The sequence below is a fragment of the Pleurodeles waltl genome, chromosome 4_2, assembly GCF_031143425.1.
Source record: "Pleurodeles waltl isolate 20211129_DDA chromosome 4_2, aPleWal1.hap1.20221129, whole genome shotgun sequence".
Classification (NCBI taxonomy): domain Eukaryota; kingdom Metazoa; phylum Chordata; class Amphibia; order Caudata; family Salamandridae; genus Pleurodeles; species Pleurodeles waltl.
In genome coordinates, this window is record NC_090443.1 from 709,182,210 (window position 1) to 709,203,684 (window position 21,475).

At 43.7% G+C, this 21,475-nt stretch overlaps 1 protein-coding gene across 2 annotated transcripts in view; it reads left to right on the forward strand.

Annotated features, from left to right (window-relative positions):
- Positions 1-21,475, forward strand: part of PKN2 (protein kinase N2) — a 527,949-nt gene that overhangs the window by 415,247 nt on the left and 91,227 nt on the right. For both annotated transcript variants that reach the window (XM_069232308.1, XM_069232307.1), the window contains exons 16-18: positions 6,687-6,863; positions 9,308-9,370; positions 11,251-11,327. In XM_069232308.1, coding sequence (XP_069088409.1) covers positions 6,687-6,863; positions 9,308-9,370; positions 11,251-11,327 — 317 coding nt within the window. The remainder of the gene's footprint in view (positions 1-6,686; positions 6,864-9,307; positions 9,371-11,250; positions 11,328-21,475) is intronic.

Below are 21,475 nucleotides of genomic sequence, written 5' to 3' on the forward strand. Positions count from 1 at the left end.
GCCTAAATGCTGGAGGAAAGAGGGTTGCCGTGCAGGCTTCCAACCATTGGTGTATTGCCAATTCTCAGGCCCTCGTGGCACATTATGACAGAGCCTATTATGATGAAATAGGGAAGCATTCCCCCCCCCCCCCCCCCTCAAGTCCCTGAAGAACACGGGAAAAGGGGCCAACAAATTGTTACAGAGGGGCAGACCAACACTTCTATTCGGTGTGCCTCTGGTGCTGCGTGTACAGTAGCCTTGGTATAAACACTAGTGTTGTTCTTAGATTGGTTAAGATGTTCTGGTTTTGAACAGGCTCTTCGCAACATGTCATTTGAAAAGGAACCTCTCTTTGGCCCCCAGATAGATTGTACCTTGGAAAAGAAGAAAAAAGCTACGACACAGCCAGAGCTATAGGAAAATTACAAACTGCCACTCCCAGGAAAACTTTTTGTTGTCCATCCTACAGAGGTACATACAAGTTCATCTCCTCAGAGGCATCCACTTCCCAACATAAACATCTCCAGACCTCTTACACAAAGGGTTATTACAGAGGCTCGTTAAGAAGCAGCAATAACAAAGGTCAAGGTAAGGGTGCCTTCGCTCATGGAGCAACACCTTTAGCAAAACAATGACTAACCCGGCCCCCCTTGATCACACAACACCTGCCGTTGCAGACTTCGATTCTTCCTACCAGTCTGACATACCATCACAACAGACAAATGGGTGTCAGCCATTATACAGCATGTCTATTGTCTGGAGTTCATTACCACACCTCCCAACATTCCACCTTGCACTCACAGGTTATTCCAGGAACATCAAACACTACTCAAGCAGACAGTCCAAGCACTTCTCAAAGGGGCCATAGAACCCATTCCACTTCACCAGCAGGGCTGAGGGATATACTCCCAGTACTTCTTAATCCCCCAAAAATGATGGGTTTCTAAGACCAATCTTAGATCTCAGGCCTCTAAACAAGTACATCCTATTAGTACACTTCCATATGGTCACCTCCCAGGATGTCATTCCGCTTCTTCAACAGGGTGACTTTATGGCAATATTAGTCCAAAAGGACGCTTACTTCCACATACCAATGCACCCTGCTCACCGCAAATACTTTAAATTGTGATAGCAGGCAAACACTGTTGGTTCAAAGTTCTTCCATTTGGGGTGACCACCACACCTCGAGTGTTCACAAAATGCCTGCCGATGGTCGCAGCACATCTGTGAAATCAAAATGTTCATGTATTCTCATTATCTAGATGATTGGCTTATCAAAGCCAGCACACATCAACAATGCCAACACACTCAGATCACAATGGGTCTGCTTTACGGCCTACGGTTTACTATCAACATCCCCAAGTTTCACCTCCAACCTCTACAGGTTCCACCTTACGTGGGTGCCATCCAAGGCACACAGTTAGAATTAGCCTACCCCAATCCCGCTCGGATTCAAACTTTTCAGGCAACATTACCCCAATTCCAAACAAACCAGACACTCACAATGAGAACAGTTATCCGTCTGCTAGGAATGATGGCGTACTGCATTGCCGTAGTTCCCCAAGCACGGTTACACTTGTGTCCCCTACATCAATGTCTGTCTCCTCAGTGGTTACAGGGTCAGTAGCAGAATCTAGTGTTGATAGACCACCACACTTATCATTCTCTACAATGGTGAAACACCAACAACCTTTTGGAGGGGCTCTCTTTCTGGACCCTATTCCCCACATCACTCTTACCACAGACCGTCACAAACGGGTTGGGGTGCTCACCTACAAGATCTAACAGTACAGTGACTTTGAGATGCCAGGCATCAATCTCTCCACATCCACTGCTTAGAGCTTCAAGCGGTCTACCTAGCATTTAAAGCTTTTCTTCCTCACCTATCTCACAAAGTCATCCTAGTCTGGAAGGACAACATGACAGAAATGTATTACCTACAAAAAACTGGGGGGTGGGGCACAGTCTTCACAACTATTACACCTCTCTCAGACCATCTGGAACCAGGCTCTTCATCACAACATTCACCTGTTGGCAGAATACCTTCGGGGAACAGACCACAACTTTGCAAACCTGCTCAGCAGGATACAGCAGCAATTCCATTCCACAAATGCAAAAGCTCCCCCCCCCCACACACACACACACACGTCCTCTTACCACACTTCCAAAAGTGGGGGTTCCATGAGATCAACCTTTTGGCCACACCTGAAAACCCCAGGTCACCAAACTTCACCTCCAGGTACCCACATCTACTACCCAAGGTCACGCACGATAGTTGAGTTGGTCAGAGATACTTGCCTACACTTATCCTCCTCTCCCTTTTCTTCCCTTCCTGGTACGGAAGCTCAGGCAAACTTCTCTTACAATGATCCTATTGCCGCCACATGGGCATATCAGCCTTAGTTCACAACACTCCTAGGCTTCTCTGTAATTCCACACAAGAAGATTCCCATCAGGCCAGACTTTCTCACTCAAAATCAAGGACAAATCAGTCACCCAGACCCGAAAACTCTCAACCTAGCAATTTGGCTTCTAAGGTCATTGAGTTTGGCTCCCTTGACGTACCACCAGAATGTATGGATATTCTCAAGGAAGCATGCAGACCCACCACTAGAGCCTATAATGCAGCAATGGAAGCACTTTGTTTGCTACTGCCAAGCCAAGCACATTGATTCTCTAAAAGCCATGGTACAAGACATTGTCTGCTGCCTGCTTCTCTTTCAAAAGGCAAATTTAGTGTATACTTCCATACGGTTACAATTCTGCAATGGCTGCCTACCTCAGAATAGGCATCCTCTCTCACTTTTCAAAATTCCAGCCATCTAAGCCTTCTTGGAGGGACTCAAAAGAATTATTCCACCAAGGGTTCCTCAGCACCTTTCTGGAACCTTAACATTGTTCTCACCAGATTAACTGGTCCCTACACTCATGCCCCCTTTAATTTCTTTCGTAGTAAGTGGCATTCTAAGTTGCCGTTACCTCACTCAGGTGTGTTAGTGAGCTCCAGGCTTTAACCTTAGAAGAACCCTTCTTCCAAGTACATAGAGACAAAGTTACATAAATAGAACAAAACCTTTTTTTCAGAAAAACTAAACAACTCTGTTGCCTTTTCACCACCTTATAAAGGCAAGCCAATATTATCCAAATCAGGCATAGCCAAATGGATATTCAAATGTATTCAAACTTGGTCAGTTAAGGCCAAAAGACCTTTACCTATTTCTCCCAAGGCACACTCCACTCGCAAAAATGGGGCAATTATGGCCTTTCTAGTTAACGTTCCCATGAGTGACATTTGCAAGGCAGCTCCATGGTCCACACCACACACCTTCTCCAAACATTACTGTGTGGATACTCCACTACGCCAACAAGCTAGAGTAAGACTGGCAGCGCTTCGTACCCTTTTTTCAAACCACTGCAAATCCCACAGGCTAGTCGCCGCTTCTATGGAGGGACTGCTCTACAGTCTATGCAGAGCATGTTTATCTACAGCCACACAGGTCATTGAACGGAATATGTTACTTACCTTGTAAGCATCTGTTCGTGGCATGTAGTGCTGTATATTCACATGCGCCCTTCCCAGACTCCTCTAGCCATTATGCATATACATTTATCATGGTAAAATACCATTACTCGCACATGCTTTACACTCCTTTTTCCCCCGCCAGCAGGAAATCAATCTAGCAATGGAGTCCATGCCCTTGTGCAATATCAGAGAGAGGAGGACCCGCTTGACCTCTTGACTTGAAATACTTTTTCGGAGAAAAAACTACTTGCACAACTCTGGACCCAGCACTAGGTGGCAGGAGTATGCCGGGCACGTGAAACTACAGCACTACTTGCCACAAACAGTTGCTTACAGAGTAAGTAATATATTCCTCATTCAAAAATGCTCTTTTTCAAAAGAAAGACACAAAGGAAGACCAAAGGCAGATTTTGTTAAGAGTTTCCATCAGATTCTACCTCAACTAAAGTTGGCAGACTAGATGTGTGCAGTAGACTTGCAAGATAGATACTTTTACATTCCAAATGCAATACAATTGGACTTCAGGATGTATCTGAGGTTTCCTGTAGGAAAGTCATATTATCAGTAGAATGTCTTCTGCTTTGGTCGAAAATCAGCTCCAAGATTATTCTCAAAGTTCATGGGAGTTACATTTAAGGAAAACATAAATATTCATATATGTTTATATGATGGTTTGATCAAAGCCAACCACCTCCAGAAGGTGTTGAGATGTTTAGACTACTGTCTGTCTCTATTCTAAGTGATCTGAGGCTACTAGTCAGTTTCCAACATCAATGTTAGTCCAATTGATAAACCCCTCAAGAGCCACTCGAGATACAATGCAAGGAGCAGTGTTTTATTTAGTGGAGATTGCTCTCCCCACCATTTGTTCTACTAGGTACACAGGGCCCAAAACTGATTTTGATTAAAGGTGGACATTGTCCAGAAAAAGGACTTGTGTGCAGGGAAGAACACTTCAAAATGTACTATTGTCCTCCTAGGTAGTCAGTCCAGAGCTGGTAGCTTTTGTGTTACTGTGTACAGTCTGGCTTTATTGGTTCGGCCCTCCTTAAAGCTTGAGCCTGCTGTGGAGGTGAGAGTTCCGCCTAAATATTAGGCATTGAGATTACAGAAAACGAAACTTGATTTGTTAAAGAAAAACACAACCACCTTCTGAAGGCAAAGCATTAGCCTGTTTTTATTTTTTAAACGTATTAAGTGTTCAGTAAAGTCTTGGCCAATCTTGTATCCAGTAACTTAACAATAAATCAGTGCAAAGGAAATGCGGTATTTAGACATGCATAGTAAATTGAAGAGTAGTCTCCGTCATCAGATTATCATCTGAGGCAGTGAGACAGAAACTGCAAAGTGGTAAAAAAAAAGTTACAAAAAAGTTAAAAAGAAAAAAAAAAAGAAAGTGAACCGTTCCCATTAGGTAAGCAGGGTATGGTATATGCATCATCAACCCAAGCAGGGTATGGTATATGCATCATCAACCCACTCACCAATTGGAGTCATAACCAGTCCAAGCAAACCAGCAGCCATTGTGGGGAATACAGTTTGGAACCCCATCCCAAAGCCTGCTGTGGCCTCTTGCGCACATTTTTCCACTTTTCATTTGAAATGTAAATAGTAGCTTCTAGGGGATCATGTCATCAGACTTCTGAGTAGAGCTATCTAATACTTTCTCTCCCATGTTTAAATGCTGAGTTTTCTTAGCTAACGTCAAGCAGAAGGAAATGTCATACGCCGATACCCATATAATAGCATCTGATCTCCAGATGGACAGTGTTGGGGCTTGTAAGCTTTCCATCCCTGTCCTGTGCTAACTAATAGCAGAGCCACCTTTCTAAACTTTGTCATATTTCCCTTTATCAGTGTGGTGGGGAACAAGCACACTTCTAAACTGTCAGCCGCCGTCAGTGGCTTTATTGATATCTTCACGTATATTCAGCCAACATGGGCATAACACATGGTAAGACCAAGACATATGAAGGTATTCTGCTTCTACTGCATAGTATGTAAGGCAGGACCTGAGTTAATGCCAGATACTCTGCATGCGGTTTAGCTGATGAAAGCTATGTCTGATGAAGGATTTTAATTTGTCACCTTGTATTTGTGGTTCCTGCACACTCATCCTGATCCATTGCTCATCAGTGACATCTCTCCCCAAGAACACTAAACATTTATTTTAGAAGTCAAAACATAGTATGCTAGCAGTATCCAATAATATCCTGTACGGGTTCAATATTGCTTCCCTCATCAGTAGGGCATGCAATAGCTGATTAACGTAACTCTAGCACACCGTTATTCCAATTTAATCTCTTTCTGCATCATCCAAATATTGTGGAGGGTTCCAAAAAAATACAGGTAACCAACCGTTTCAAATGAGTAGGTATTTCATATCTGTCTATTGCAGACAGCACCTTCTCTAATCCGAGTTAATTGAGGACAGTGCACCATTTTGTTATAAAGTTTCTTAATTGAAAAGAGCAGGTATTTGTCTCTTTGCACTTTATTTGAGCATCTGATTAGAGTTGGTCATGTATTTCGATCTCCAGGTTTGTGACCCGTTTTAACAGGGAAGGGGTCAAGAGGGCTGTAGGTGTAATTTTCCACCATGGCCTACACTTTCTAAATGTGGCAGACTGATAGATGAAAGATCAGAGTAGGGTTATCTTAAATGTCATTATGAAGAGAAAAATCCAGAAGTATAACTTTTACACAGTGTTATGGCTAGTCTGTTTTCGAGGGATCCTCTTCATGGCTCTTGTGTAGAGGAAAGACCAAATATTTACACTTGACATTAGTTCTGAGGCTTGGACATCTGTTCTAGTCGCATCTGTGAATTGGAATTCTGGAAATGGGACGATTATTATGGAAGTCTACACACTTCAAAAATAGATTGAAGAGAAATGTAAGTTCAGATTCCTGATGCATAAAATTGTCTTACTAAACATAATTGAATTCCCCATGTAACATCCAAAATCACTTGACACATTGTTTATCACATTAGCACAATTTATTCAACTACAAAAAAGTATTTTTACAATTGCCCACGTATGTCAGCATACTTGCCTCAGATAATGACGTTCATTATTAAACAAAATTAAGGGTATAACTTTGGTATTGTTGTCTGTTTAGTCTCTATGAAATTTAGTTTCTGAATCAGAATTACAATAAAAATATTTTTTGTTCTTAGCCTTATGTGCGAGAAGCGAATATTTGAAACTGTGAATAGTGTCCGGCACCCCTTTTTGGTGAACCTGTTTGCCTGCTTCCAAACCAAAGATCATGTTTGCTTCGTAATGGAATATGCTGCTGGCGGAGACCTCATGATGCATATTCACACTGATGTATTTCCAGAACCAAGAGCTGTGTAAGTGGTTTCACTTGTTGATTTCTGTTTTTTTGTGTTGCAATTCTGTATTGAATAAACAGAACTTCAGAATGCAAGTACAATGCAGTACAGAGGTAGGCAAAATGACCAGAACAAACAGGAGCTGGAGAAGGGAGGAGAGGAGGGGGCAGAAGGGGGATGGGTTTGGGGGGGAAGGGAAAAAAGGAGAGGAGGCAATAAACAATGCACCCATCATTATAAAATGTCAACAGATGTAGGAGTATAACAGCACAAAGAGGGCACTTACATTGGGAATAAAGTTCCAAGAATTGATAGAGCCAAGGCAATATAGGAGTCCCTAATATATATGTTGGGTAGGGCTTTGGGTAAGGCGAGCAGGGATTAGGGGGCGGGGGCATACCAGTATGGAGGGGGGGGTTGTCAGGATGGGTGGAGAAGAATGGCAGTGGGGTGGGCTGTCCATTCGGTGGCGATACCTGGGATGTAGAGGGGCGCATGGAGAGGCGAGACGAGCAGGATAGGTATGAAAGAAGAGCAAGTCTGATGTTGGCTGGGTGGGTCTGAAAGGGGGAGATGGGTGGAAATAGGGTGGAGGTGAAGAGGAAGGGGAAACCAGAGAGTGAGAAAAGGGAAAAAGTGAAGGGGGGAGGGGGAGGGGGGGGGGGGGGGGCAGGAGGAGGACGAGTCAGGGTTGCAGCTACTTTCTCCAGCAGGTGTGAAACAGGGTTGACAGACATTTCGTAAGCTAAGGGTTCCCAGGCCTGCGCAAATAATGCCAATTGACCATGCAAGGTATAAATGACACATTCATGGACAGCTGTCTGTATCATTGCCACAGTCCATTCCTCTGGAATCGTAGTGGTAGAACATCTCCAGTGACGATGAATACAAATCTTGACAGTCTCAAGAGCTGTGTGTAGGAGGCAGCTGTGTGGTCTGCATAAATCGGGGGAGCCCCAGAAGTCATGGAGGAGAATGAGAGAGGGGAATAAAGGCATCTGAAGGAGGAAAAAATCCCCAGTGTGTTCCCGACCTCCTTCCAGAGGGATTGAACCGGGGGCATTCACAAAGGACGTGTACGATGTCACAGCTAGTAGCTGTGCAGCACCAGCATTTCGGTGTGGCAGGAGTACCCTGTGAAGCTTTACTGGCATCCCGTGCCAGTCGTGTAGCATCCTAAACAGGCAGAATTTCAGTCACGCTTCCCGTAAGCCCTTATCCCAGGGTCTCCACTAGGTCCGTCCAGTCCTCCTCCTCCATTTCCAAATGAAGTCGGGAGAGCCATTAAGTGCAAAGGCTGTTGAGAAGGGGTTTTGAAAAAGATGGCTAGTAAGGACTCTGTAGAGCCCCAACATCACACACTTGAAGCGGCCCCAGATCATAAGATAGGACACCATTGGCGAGGGTGGGAGATTCCAAGGGTCGGCCCGAGATTTCGGCATAGACAGTGCTGTATTTGCAGGTATCTCTGTTCTTTTTGAGGTTGGAGATTATGCCAATACAAAGGCAGATAGATAGTGCAAAAGTATCTTAAAAGAAATTAGCAGTTTAATTGAAAACCAAAGTGGGACAACAAGAAGAGGGCAAGCCTGAAAAAACGATTACCCCGAATCCTCCCCTCATTACTAATCTGGCTGATTGAGTTTGAAGAATCATGATACAATAAAAAATAGTCAAGCACACCAACATAAATCTATTTTTTGTAGTTCCATCGCCAGGCAAAAATGACAGCAACTGCAAGTCGCTTCCTATTTTCATTGAGAAAAGAGAAAGTCTTTCTCACTTTCCTTATATGAAATTGTAATAGCCCAGTGCCATTAGCAAACCAGTAGAGATCAATAGCATTGGGATGGATTAGGCTTGCCAAATACCCAGCAGATAAATTCAAGTGGTTATGGAATAAGGCAGGTTGTTGGTGAGGACCCCAATATCCAAGCCCATAATGGGTGAACTAATTGTAAACATCCACTAAGGTTTTCAGACTGTCTGTTGACCCTGCAGAATGATGTGATCGACAGTGCCAATTGCAGCTGACTCATCAAATATCAGCACACTGACACAGCCAGAATCAGATTGCCATCCTGTCTTTCCTACCAGAGTAATCTAAATCAAAATCAATGTGTATTCCTATTACATATAAAGAAATGGCTAAATGTGGATCCCTTTATGCTTCTGCCTGCTCTATTATCTGAGGTATTTCCCAATATGAATTTAGGTCACTTTGTAGATCTTTACTTTTACAGTTTACATCGATTTGCAAATTTGACCAGTTAATCGATGCAAAATTACAACCCAAAAAAACCTTATACGTTACAGTGGAAAGTATATACAAACATTTATTTACATAACTTCAGTTCCTGAGAACTCTGTCCTGTATTTGGATGTGGATTTGATTGTATGTAATGGAGAAATTGTGTTTCATTGCATGAACTAAATGGTGTTTTCTCTTTGCATGTATACAGGTTTTATGCTGCATGTGTAGTTCTTGGACTACAGTATTTACATGAGCACAAGATTGTTTACCGGTAAGTAGTTTCCATGATTACTTCTATTTTTATAATGTTATTTTTGACAAACATTCTTGCATCTTACAGTTACACCCACTACGTATGATAGTGTAAGGTTCATTGCATGCATTATGCAGTAAACCAATCTCACTCACCTGTTGACAGCTATTATTTCTGTGCAGTTTCCTCACATTTACTGGAACTCAACCTCAGTTCCATTACCATCTATAGTAACTGTTACCAGCGTTACCAGCGTAGTCACCAGTGGCTGGATCTGAGAGATTGCTAGTTTGCTTTCTAGTTTGACCGTTTGTCTCTTCTGGGTTAATACAATTAATTGTGTTTCAGGAATGCCGGCCCCCTAGTTGAACTTCTTCTTTGTAAAGTGTCCTCCCATATTGTTTGTGTGGTCAGTTGACCAACATATGCTTGTGTGAACCTTTTTCTTTATTATACATCCAGCATCAACCTGAAATAGATAGCTTCAGCTTCAATATTTTATTTAGAGTCCAGTCTGACAATTTTTTTTTGTTGTTTAACTAGTTCACACAGCATGTGACATTATGGATATATCAGATCATGATCTCACCACCAGTTTGCAGAGATATTAACTCACATAGCACCATTCCTCTGAAATCTGTTTTTATTGTAGAGTTTCAAGTTGTTTTACTGGATTCTTTTCTAACTCAATATTAGTACCTTATATTGGAAATGAAGTACATCTTGGACTTGGTTGGTGCTTAGCTGATAAGATAGCAAGGGCAATATTCATATGAAATTTCCTCGTAACCTGCAGGTCACACGTTGGATTCTTCGTTGGTCAACTAAATGTTTTGCCTATCTGGTGTAGAACGTACTTCTGATCCAATCATACTTCCCCACCCTCTGTCCTGTATTAAGAAGATGGGCAGTTGCCCCTTTTTCACTGTGGCAGTTTTCTTCTTGAGTGATAAAGACTGACAAGTGTTGCTACTTTCATTACTGTACTCATGAAGAGAGAGTAGACCTTTTTACTCATCTTGGTTTGGATTGCATTTCTTCTCCTGGATTGGTTCATTCAGGCTTCCATTATCTGATCCCTTCCTTTCATCTGACTAACTGCTGCTTGAAACACATGGCTGATCCTTCTAAACCCAGTGTGGCTGCACATGTTCAGTGGATCTTGAAGACCGTAATGGCTTCACTTTTAAAGATTCACTTAATGGAAGGAGTAGAATGCAAAAAGGTAATGCAGAGGTCTGTGAGTCTTTGCCATTTTGTCCTTTGAACATTCCTGTTTACCAGTGACTGGTGAAAGGCACAAATATCAAGCTACTAAAGCGATCCAATGGCCTGCAGTTAAAGGGTTAGCAACCCAATTAGTTAAATTACAATGGTGGCAAAGAAGCTAACTTGGATTGCAGTCAGCAGCGTAAAGCTAAGTATGAACAGTTCTGCTGAACTCACCTACCTAACCCACCGTTTTCTGGAATTTTCCAATTTTGATTGTGTTGTTTTGTTGCTTTTAAATAATTTTTATTGAGTCCTAAACATGTTTGTACTTAGCACATAAATATATTGTTTCTAAGAAATGTTTACACATCAGCTGTTATGTATTGAGTTCATACAATGGTAATGTAAAACAAATCAATCTGAAATCGCATAACAGTGACCCTGTGCCATATGTAATAAAATGGAGGTACATTCGGTTGATTGCTGTTTTTGCTACAAGGTAAGAGGTGGTTCCCAGCAAGTATTTTGAATAAAGCAAGAGTAACTATGAATGCTGCAATTGAAAAATAAAGTTAAAATGTGTTGTATTCCTTTTTTTAAACCTTTATGAGAATTAAGAGGAAATTTGGTGAAATCGCTTTCAATTATTTTATTAAACTGTATTCCATTTATTTGTATTGGTGTAGAGATTTGAAATTGGATAACCTGTTGCTGGACACAGAAGGTTTTGTGAAGATAGCTGACTTTGGTCTTTGCAAAGAAGGTAAATATTAATTTTAGAAAAGAATAGCCTCTTTTTAACGCTGCTCCAGGTAACTATTATTTTTTATGCTTTTGATATTGTATGAAACGATAAAGTCCCATGGTTTGGCATTTGATAAGATATCAAATGAGAGACACATACTTAGCAAATTTTAATGTTTATCTTTTTTCAACATCCTGTCACTTTGCTCATAAATGCATTGTAAAGACTTTAAAAAAAAAAACGCATTTTTTTTTAATGTTCCCCGATAACTACATAATGGGGCACATTTTATATGTTGGCTTTTTAATTTCATGATGTGGTATATGCTGCTTTAAGAATTTTGTGTCCTAAACATTTATCATTACATTGCGCTTGAAGTGTACCAGTAATTATTGCACCAGCCAGTCTGACCGTTGTAGAGTTGTATTAAAATGTGATTGAATAAATGAATAAGAAATTATTAGAAAGGAGCATCACACATTCTGATTCAGGTTTGCAAATGTTAAACCCTTCTTTAAAGGGGGCCCCACACATCATCCGCACAATTTAACAGTATTGAGACTCATTGTGAAGTCAGCTTGACATGCCAATTCAAAGAGAAATAATACACTGTTCTTTTTATTTTCTTAAATATGAGAGTGCCTTCAGGCAGACAAGTGCCTTAGACTGTTTAGTCATATTAAAAATGCTATTAGGGATGTAGCTACAGCTAAATGCTATTCTACAGTGTAAGAAAGAACAAAAACGTCATGATGTTTGAAGGCATAAGGAAATGATCTGATAAGTGAATGGTCCTTGTGTACACATTAGCAAAAGATTCATCCCCAGTACTCTAGTTACGGCTCAAATATTCTGATGGATACTTTGTATCACATATGGCTCAGCTTTAGAATATTCCCCATTGACCAGACTTGATCCAGAAGTTTTCAAAGAGGCGCTCCCATGCATTACTAGGTGGTGTTCAGCTCTGCATGGGCTTCATTATGGAGCACCTTAACTGTGAAATGACAGAGAAGAGCCTTATAGAAGCCCCACCCTTGCACACCAGGGTCAGGTCCTATCTTTACATGCCTTTGAACACAGCTCTGGAGCTTTACTTCCTTTTTTCTTTGGTTGATGAACCCTTTTAAATTCATTTTTTGCAGTGTGCAAGGAAACAATGTCCACACCAAAGATAAACTGTGCCATGACTGTCGGAAACAGATATCAGTGATAGATCTCCATGAGATCTGCCTCAGGTGCTTAGGCTCGGGTTGTGACTTCAAAACGTGCCCTCATGGACCCAGAGGCCATCTGGGACTGTGAAGCAAAGATGAACATTGCCGAGCATCAAAATAAGTCTCTGATCTCGCACATGTTTTGCTACTACTTCAAGTCGAAGGCATTAACCCATTTCCGTGACAAGTTGTCTTCGTGGTCGAAGTTGTTCTGTAAGTCAAAACAGAAGAGAAAGCATAAGAAGTTGAAGCAAAACTTAACCACATCTCGCCCCTCTAGTTCCAAAGAGAAGTCGTGAGGACATAAAGTTTCTCATTGATCCCACTCCAGAGCCCCAATAAAGGAGTCAATTCCAAAACTGGTCCCTCTGCGCCCCAAATTTACCAGGCCATTGACGGCAACGCAGCATGTCAAGGGCTTTAAGGAGGCCATGCTATGCATGTTTGGCATTTTTCCAGGTCCCTCAGGTGCACTTTCGTGTCTCAAGGATCCACAGAGGCCTCGTTTGGGTGAACAACCAGTGAGTCTACCCTCAGCACTATAAAAGCCCCTCAAACTCTCCTGTGGCTCCACACTGTTTCCAAGGCTGGCTTCTGCTCTGGCTCAAAGACCCACACTTGTTCCTTCTTCATTTGAGCCATTTACGACTTTGCCCATGCTGGAGGTAGAACCCTTGCCATCTCTACTGTGTGACCCCATAAAAAAAACCTGGAAGACATCTAACATGTTTTCTTGGAGCTTGTCCCATTGAGGCTTATGATCCCACTGTAGAGCCCGCATATGCCACCAAACAGAGTGGACAAGCAGGATGCATGAGATGTAGGAAGCTGGCTATCTATGTGGTGTAGCGGCTGTAGCAGCACACCATGCAGATAGTACAGATGACCCTTATTGGTTGATAGAGGCTAAAATTTTAATCCCAGAAGCTCTTTTGTGGTAGTGTGGGAGAGCAGTTGGGCTTATCACAGGACAGTGTTAAGCATTTGTTGAACACAGTATCAAAAAAATGGGGGACACACTCAAAAAGAAACTCAAGACCAATTTAGGAAAACAACACATTTTTTGACACCAAGAACTTCGTAATAGGGTTAGTACTTTTTAAGTTGGAAATTAGAAAATACACTTGTACTGACTCTAATGCGGTGATGTTATCCTATGGGAAATGACACATTTACTCCATACAAGTACGTAGCAGTGACTTGCAGGACCAACCTTCTGTAGTTAAGGTAAGTAAGGGGCAAAGTCCAAGGCAGCACCAGCAGGTCAGCTCAGTTGTCTTAGTGGCGTCCGGGTGCAGAGGTGCCTTTCAGCATTTGGTGCCTCGTTGATTTCAGTGGAAAACAGTCTTGTGACAAAGGGGCTGCAAGCAGGGACTGAGGGCCCAATCTGAGCAAACCCATGGGGGGGTTGCTTAGTCCTTCTGATGCACGGGCACATAGGGACACCACTGGAACTCGGGCTCAGCTGCAATCGTGATTTTTACGGTAGGGTCACTCTGTGGGAGACACTTGCAGTTTGTGGTAGCTTTTGAAAACAGGCTGCAGGCGTGGACTGGGGAGCCGGTCCGGCCAAACCCAAAGGGTGGCTCAGCTGTGGCAGGGTCTCAGAACCCCAAGGGCACTGTTGTTACACTTCTCAAGCTGTGGGGCATGGGTGCAGTGGTGCTTTCAAGCGCCAAAACCAAGTGTTCAAGCGGCTCTCAACGCTGCTGCTTTTCTGCCAACAGAGGCTGCAGGCAGATACTGGAGTGGCCAATACGACTAAACCCAGGATGGGGCTTAGTTCTTGAGGGCCTCTGTACCCCAGGGCACTGTCTGTTCATGGCAACTCGGGCCGGGGGGGAGGGCATGGGGGCTTGTGTGCAGTGAGGCTTTCTCTGGTGGGGTTGCACTGGTAGAGGCTCTCGTTTCAATCCAGGTCTGTGCAGCTGTCTGGGACAGCAGGCAGCCTGGCATGGTTGGCACCTGTTCAGTTGCTGCTGCTCAGTTCTCATGTTGTAGGCTCTTCTTTGTCCTTCTTTCTTCTTCAGGCAGACAAATCTGAATTACCCGGTGCCAAAGGGCCCCCTAAATAGTCACTATAGGGCTGTGAACGGTAGTAGGCTGCTTACCCCTGGGGTCACCTCCCCCTTAGATGACCACTCACTGTGAGGAGTGGACATCACCCTATCCCAAAGTTCCTAAATTTAACACAACCAAGATTGCAAAATCCTAATATTCATGTTCCCTTCAGGTAGCCTATCTTAGGGGTGTGTGACTAGCACCATGTCACATGGCCTGCAACGGTAGTCTGTGTGGGGGGTTTGTGTATGGGTCCCTTAGGGTAGCATAGGATATGCTGCAGTCCTTAGGGCCCCTCTTTAGTACCCAAGTCCTAGGAATCAGGAGTACCATTTACTAGGATACAGGGGTGCTAACGTCCTTTACCAGTTGTGCTACAATTAGACAGCCCCTTGTTTTAAGGAAAGAACACTGGCACTGAGGTCTGGTTGGTTGGACTCCATGCACTGTCACAGTGGGATCCAAATTTGTTCCTAATGTGTACCCTATTTGAGCCAATGCACTGCTACTCTTTGTGTCTACATCTTCCTCATTGCAGTCACTCCAGCTTGTTGCGTGAATGAGCCCAAGGCTCTATCTGTGCAGCCACCCTACACTTCCTTTTTCTCAAGCAAAATGGTGTTTAAGACCAGGGAAACCTCTTTGCCTTAAAGTTGTAATGCCTTGTCCATCAACTTCCCAACTTTCTTTGTCCCGTTTCACCCCTCAAAAGTGGAGGAGAGACTCCTTCGATTAAACCTCAAGAGAGCCTGGAGCTTTTACATTAGTCGTACCAAAGACAGTCAGCTGGACAATCAACCCTTTGTGGGGCTCTTGGGAATAATAAAAGTAAGGTGGAGGTTGATAGTACTTTTCATAAAAATCTACAACACACTGGCCTCAAAGCAGCGAATGCTCATTCCTTCAGTTAAGTTTGCGGTCACTTTGTCTGGCATGTGGAGTGCCTGGTCTTGACATCTGCCAGGCTGTCATATGGGTGGCAGTGCACACATTTATAGTGCACTACTGCTTTATCGACCAGGTTCACCGGGAAGGGCATTTTACCTGTTTGGTGTTGCAGGACCTTTGGGTCTGAGCCCACGCCACAGAACCTCCATCTTGCGAGGCACTACTTTGGTATCTATTCTAAAGGTGATGAATCTCTGATTAGAAGTATCCATCAGAATAAGTGCCTTCAGGAAACACTCTTTCTGATGGAGACTCTATCTAATTTCAGGTTCCTCACTGCCTTCCCACCTATCTGTTCTTTATTTACCATCTAAAAAGGTCCCAAATTGGAGATCTGCGTACTGCTACTGACTTTGTTTGTGCCGCACATCCAATGGTATGGAAGGAGTCCAGTAAGAAATAACTGTCAGTCTGCAGGGTGACACTTATATTCTATGTCACTTTAGGGACAGAAAAAAAGACCAACGCAGAGCCACCTAGCGGCATCCAGGAGAATTGCTATGAAAACCTCCAGATCCACTCTGGCTCCTAGGGAATATTCTAAAGTTGAGGAATCTCGGTCAGAGTGTCTACCAGATAGAGCGTTACCGAAGGAAAGTGACTTGTTCTTCCATGCCAGTGATTATCTTAAATGATAGAGTAAGTCATTCCTTATGATCTGGTTTTTCAGTAACTATCCCCTAGGAGGTGGCAATGGTCAATCACTCAATCAGTCGACTTGTAGAGTGTGTCTTGTTTTTTTACCTGAGGGTATCCAGGCACTTCCAGAGTCTCAGTCAAAGAGCTAGGTTTTCAGCGTCCTCTGGAACTCGACTAGGTGAGGTCCTGAGGTGCAGGGGGAAGCCACCCTAGACTTTTGCTGTGAGGTAGTTTTTTTCCTGCTCTGCTGCCATTATGTCATCCTCTTTAGCCAAACTCGATTGACTAAATGCTAGAGTTTGAAAATGGATGTCAGGAGTTCATATCTGGGTATGCCTGCCTTAAGGTGATTCTTCTCAACTGGAACTCAGTAACGACGATTGAAAACTAAATGCTACTATTAGCAGCTGGTGACGTGATCTAGGGGAAAAACATTTTCACAAGGTAATGGAGACAAACAGTTAACCTTCTACTCTGTTGACAGCACTGTTGTCACCTATTAGGATCATCTGTGAAAGCAAACAGCACTAAAGAGCAGTAATTCACACGGAGGAATTGTCTGTTTCATACCCGAATAAAAGCCATTAGGGGTGGCTCAGGGACTGAAAAATAAGATTTCCCTCTAAAAGCCTTCCAGGGCTGGTTCAGATTTAGTCATGTGTCACTGTATCATCTTTGGAACTTGCCACCGCCAGTTATATTTTTGAATACTTCTGAAAGGGCTTAGAGGCTGGGACAGAATCAGCCCTTTATCAGAAGGGGTGATAAAGTAAAGGATGAGTTAGTTATGTCCTATGCACCTTCGTATATCTGACTGAATCCACATCACTAACCACCTTACACAGTGGGAAGTTGGGTAAACATAAAAAATACAATTGGTATTGGTAAATCATACATTCGCTCCCGAGATTTGTTCCCAAAGCGCAATTAACACATACTTATTGTTACATCATTCAGTGGTACTCATTTTCTCAACCTGTTGATAGTTCATATCAATCTTTTAGATTTCAGGCTTAATGGACTCGCAGAGATTAAAACCTCTGGCTTCATGCAGTTGTTATGACAAATTAAAACTGTACCCTGGAAGTTCTCTCACTTAGTTTTGTCATCAAAAAGCAACAGACGTTCTCGGTCTTTAACTTCTATTTATTGATGTCAAAACAAATGTGGTAAAGGAGGTTCTTCTCCCTGCTAAGTCAGCCTGCGAACTACTATTGCCTTTTAAGGAGGCCCTGTTTAACCCTATTCTGGCATGTTGGAAGAAGCCATCCTCTGCCGCAGCAGCCAATCGACTAGTGGACAGGCGCTTCTTCCCTGCTTCGGGTGATTCCACTTTTCTCTCTGCTCCGCTGTCACCATAGAGCCTTGTCATTCAGGCATCATGTTCTCTTTGCGCAATCGAAAGGAAAGGGAATGCTCCCCACTACCCCAACAGATTGGGAATCCACACAGTTGGAAGCCTGAAGTAAGAAGAAGGGCTTTAGCATCCACAGCATGGTCTTGAAATAACTGAATGCTGCCTTGGCACAGTATGTCCGTGTCTTGTTTGGAATAACATGGATGGTTGTTTTTTGTGTTCCAGAGACTCTGCGAGACCACTTCCGGGAAGTCTTTAAAGATGGCCAGAATGTGATTCGACATGTCATTAAGTCAGGTCCTGGTACGGTGGACTTTTTAGCTCAGTCTGTGGGCACTTCAGTTGCAATCAGATGGCATGCCTGGCTAAGGATGTCAGGCTTCTTGTCAGACGCACAGGTCATCTTGATGGATTTTTTGTTCGTTGGCACAAAGTAGTTTGCTGAGAAAACAGGTGCAACTCTTGAAAGGCTTAAAGCCAGTAAAGACATGGTGCACTCATTAGGCCTCCAGTGAATTCCACCTCAACAAGACTACTATCAATTAGGCAATTTTCAGGGCTTTGCTAAAGGGTTTTCCTTTTGGCAGTAGCAGTCCTATCAGCCACAAGGACACCCACCGGAAAAACAGTTGTTCCACCAATACAAGGGCAGAGACGAAGGTAAAGACTGGATTCATCCAGCAAGCCTCCTCTTCCTCCACTGCCCCCCTCACCTCAATGTGAAGCAATCCTAGTTCTTCTTTTACACACACACACCACCCTCTACCTGGAGGAGGGTGTCCTCTTGTTAGCCTGCCTGGAAAATGATTTCTTCAAACTGCTGGGTCTTTCTTATTGTGGAAAGATGTACACCCTTACCTCCCTTCAGACTCCATTCCCTATCCCTCCCCTGCCTTATTCCCCATCCGGGACAATTTGGTCATTTTTCAACAGGAGGTGGCATCACACCTACTGAAAAAATGGTGAAGTTAGTGCCAGAACAGGAAAAGGGGCCAAGGATGATATGCACATTACTTCCTGGTGGCCAAGAAGGATGGCCTGCATCTGATCGTTGACCTCAGGGAAATGAACTTCATCAAAAAGGAAAGGTTCAAGATGCTTATCTGAGCTTAGTTACTACTTGCTTTGAAACTTGAAGACACTGTGGTATCACTCTATCTGCAGGATGCTTACCTCCACATCCCCATCCTGCGGTCACAACAGAGGTACTTGCGATTTGTGGTGGATTCCATGTACTGCTGATCCGCGGTCCTTCTCTTTGGCTTAAAAACGGCACCTCAAGTCTTCATGAAGATGATGTGAGTGCTTGCGGCCCATCTTAGAAGGTTGGGCATCCCCATCATTCCCTGCCTGGCCGACTGGCTAATAATACCAGTTTGCATGCAGTGGTGTTGCGCCATTTGCAGCCGACATCTGTGCTGTTTGACCTGGGCTTTTCCATCAACTAGCCCAAATCTTATCTGTAGCCTTCCCAATGACTCCAGTTTGCAGGGTCAGTACTGGGCACCACCCTTCTTTCCTTCACCTCAGAGAATCACTCTCATTCTCTCAGTCCCGTTCTTTCAGTCCTGAGAGTCCTAAGATTCCTAGGTCTGCTGGCTTCATGTATTCTCCTAGTCATGTGCACATTGTTACATAAGGGCCCTGCAGTAATGCCTCAGCAGGCGCTGTCTTTGGTATGGGGGAGACCTGTAGCACTCTGTTTTGATCTCTTCCCAGAGCGGCGGCAGAAGTGACTTGGTAGGGGGACGAGGCAAACCTAAGCTGTGGGACAGCTTTCACTCCTCCGTCGACTGTGAGTACGGTAGTGACACATACCTCCAACCCAGAGTGGGGAGTCCATCTGGATATCAGAGGCTCCTCTGGTCTCCAGAACAGCAGGTGCTTAGCATCAATCTGTTGATACTGCTGGTAATCCAGTTGGCAATTAATGTCTTCCTTTCCTCCATCCATCCAGGAAGGTTTGGTCAGTCCAGATCTTGACAGATAACACAACAGATGTGCTACTTCAACAAGAAAGAGGGAGTAGTGTCTCACAACCCGTTGCCTGGAAGCGCTGAGACTCTGGTCTTAGGCACACCATTAAGGGTTCTGGCTCGCCACTGATCACTGAGTGGGGTCCCTGAATGTCGGAGCGAACAGTCTGACCTGGTGTTATCTTGCTGATCACAAGAGGCATCTTCTATCAGAGGTGGTCCAGGAGATCTCCGCCCAGTGGGCACTCCTCAGGTGGACTTCTTTGCCTGTACCCCTGGTTCCTCTGATTCTGTGGAAGATTCTTCCACACCGGGCCCAAGTCATTCTTGTTGCCTCAGATTGGCTAAGAATGGTGTGGTATGAGTGCTTCTCCAAGCGTTTCTTGCTCTGCCTTCCCTTTGGACCAGACCTGATCTCCTAACCAACAGAAATCTCTGAGGTCTCCACCTCCATGATTAGAGAATGAGCTGGGGAATCTAAACTTCTTTCAGCTTCCACCAGAGGTAGTAGATGCCACCTTATCAGCGTGTCACCCCTCCACCAACCGGGTTTATTTAGGCAGATGGAACAACTTTATTGCATGGGTGCAGACAGTGATGTTCACCAAACTGTCTCCGGTCCTGCAATATGCACTTTCCCTCAGTAAGAGAGTTTGTGTGATAGGCACTGTCAGGGAGTACTTACTAGCACTGTCTGCATTTTGCTGTCTGGCGGACTAGCCAGTTCTTTTCAAGTCCCCCATTTTCATGTGTTTTCTGAAGGTGTTGAATATGTATCCTGTAATCCTCTTTGTTGTGCCCTAGTGGAAACTTAATTTAGTCTTAATTTTTCTTATGGGGACTCTGTTTGAGCCCTTACATAGTTGTCCCTTCAAAACAGTTTTTGGTAGCTATCATTTCTGCCAGACAGGTTAGCAAGTTGTAAGCTTTTAGCCTTCTTTTACCTCTTTTTATTCAAATAAATTGGTATTGCTAACCAAGGCTGCTTTTTTGTCCTTTCCACCAGGGTCAGTCGTCCACCCTCCCAACGTTACCCTTCCCCTGGCCCATCCCTTAAGGAAGCAGCAGCAATTTAATTTCTTTAGATCATAGGCAGGCAGTCAACTTCTGCACAACAAGGACATAAATGTGGGTACAGAAGTGCTAAGAAGGGTAGAGCAGTACAGAAAAGCACTCTCTTGAGATGGATTATTGTTTGTATCAAAATCTGCTATCCTTTATCTAAAAGACCCTCCAGTATGCATAATGGCTCATTCCACCAGAGCCAGTGACTTCCAACCATGTCAGAGCCTCCCCATTGCAGGTATCTGGTAGGCTGCGACATGGGGATCTCTGCACACTTTGGCCAACCATGACTGCCTGGATTCTGAGGTGTACAGAGACTGACAATTTGCCAACTCATTCTGCATGATTTCCTAATCTTAGCATCCCGTCAACCCTGCTTTGCGATCTGTTATTGAGGTGGAGAATCTGCAGGTAGAAGTATCCATCAGAAGAAAAAGTTAGTTAGCTGCACTAACAATCTCTGATAGATACTCTGCCTACCTGCAAATTACTCACCTGCCTCTCTGTTTAGTGGATGTTTTATAGGAAAGGTTTTTAAGATCCCACTCTATCTTTTGGTTCTGCACTACTATGTCAAAGTCAGACTGTCCACTCGCCTTGTTGGCTTGGAAAAAATAGATGGAAGCTAACATCATTGCGCCAGGGCAAGTGCTATAGGGCTTCTGGGTCGTCATCTGAGTCCGCATCCAGCGTCACCCTCTACAGGTGCAGGCATTGTGTTTGGGGCATTGTATGATTATATAGTGGTTTTAGTCAAGGAAGCTGCGGGAACGAATATTCCTGAAAAAGTTACTCACCTTCACTACTGTTCTTTCTGATAGATACAGGAACCTCTGCAGATTCCTTGTAAGTCTGTCTCCTATGCTATTGATGAATAGATTAACTTTGTTTTTATCTTCTTTT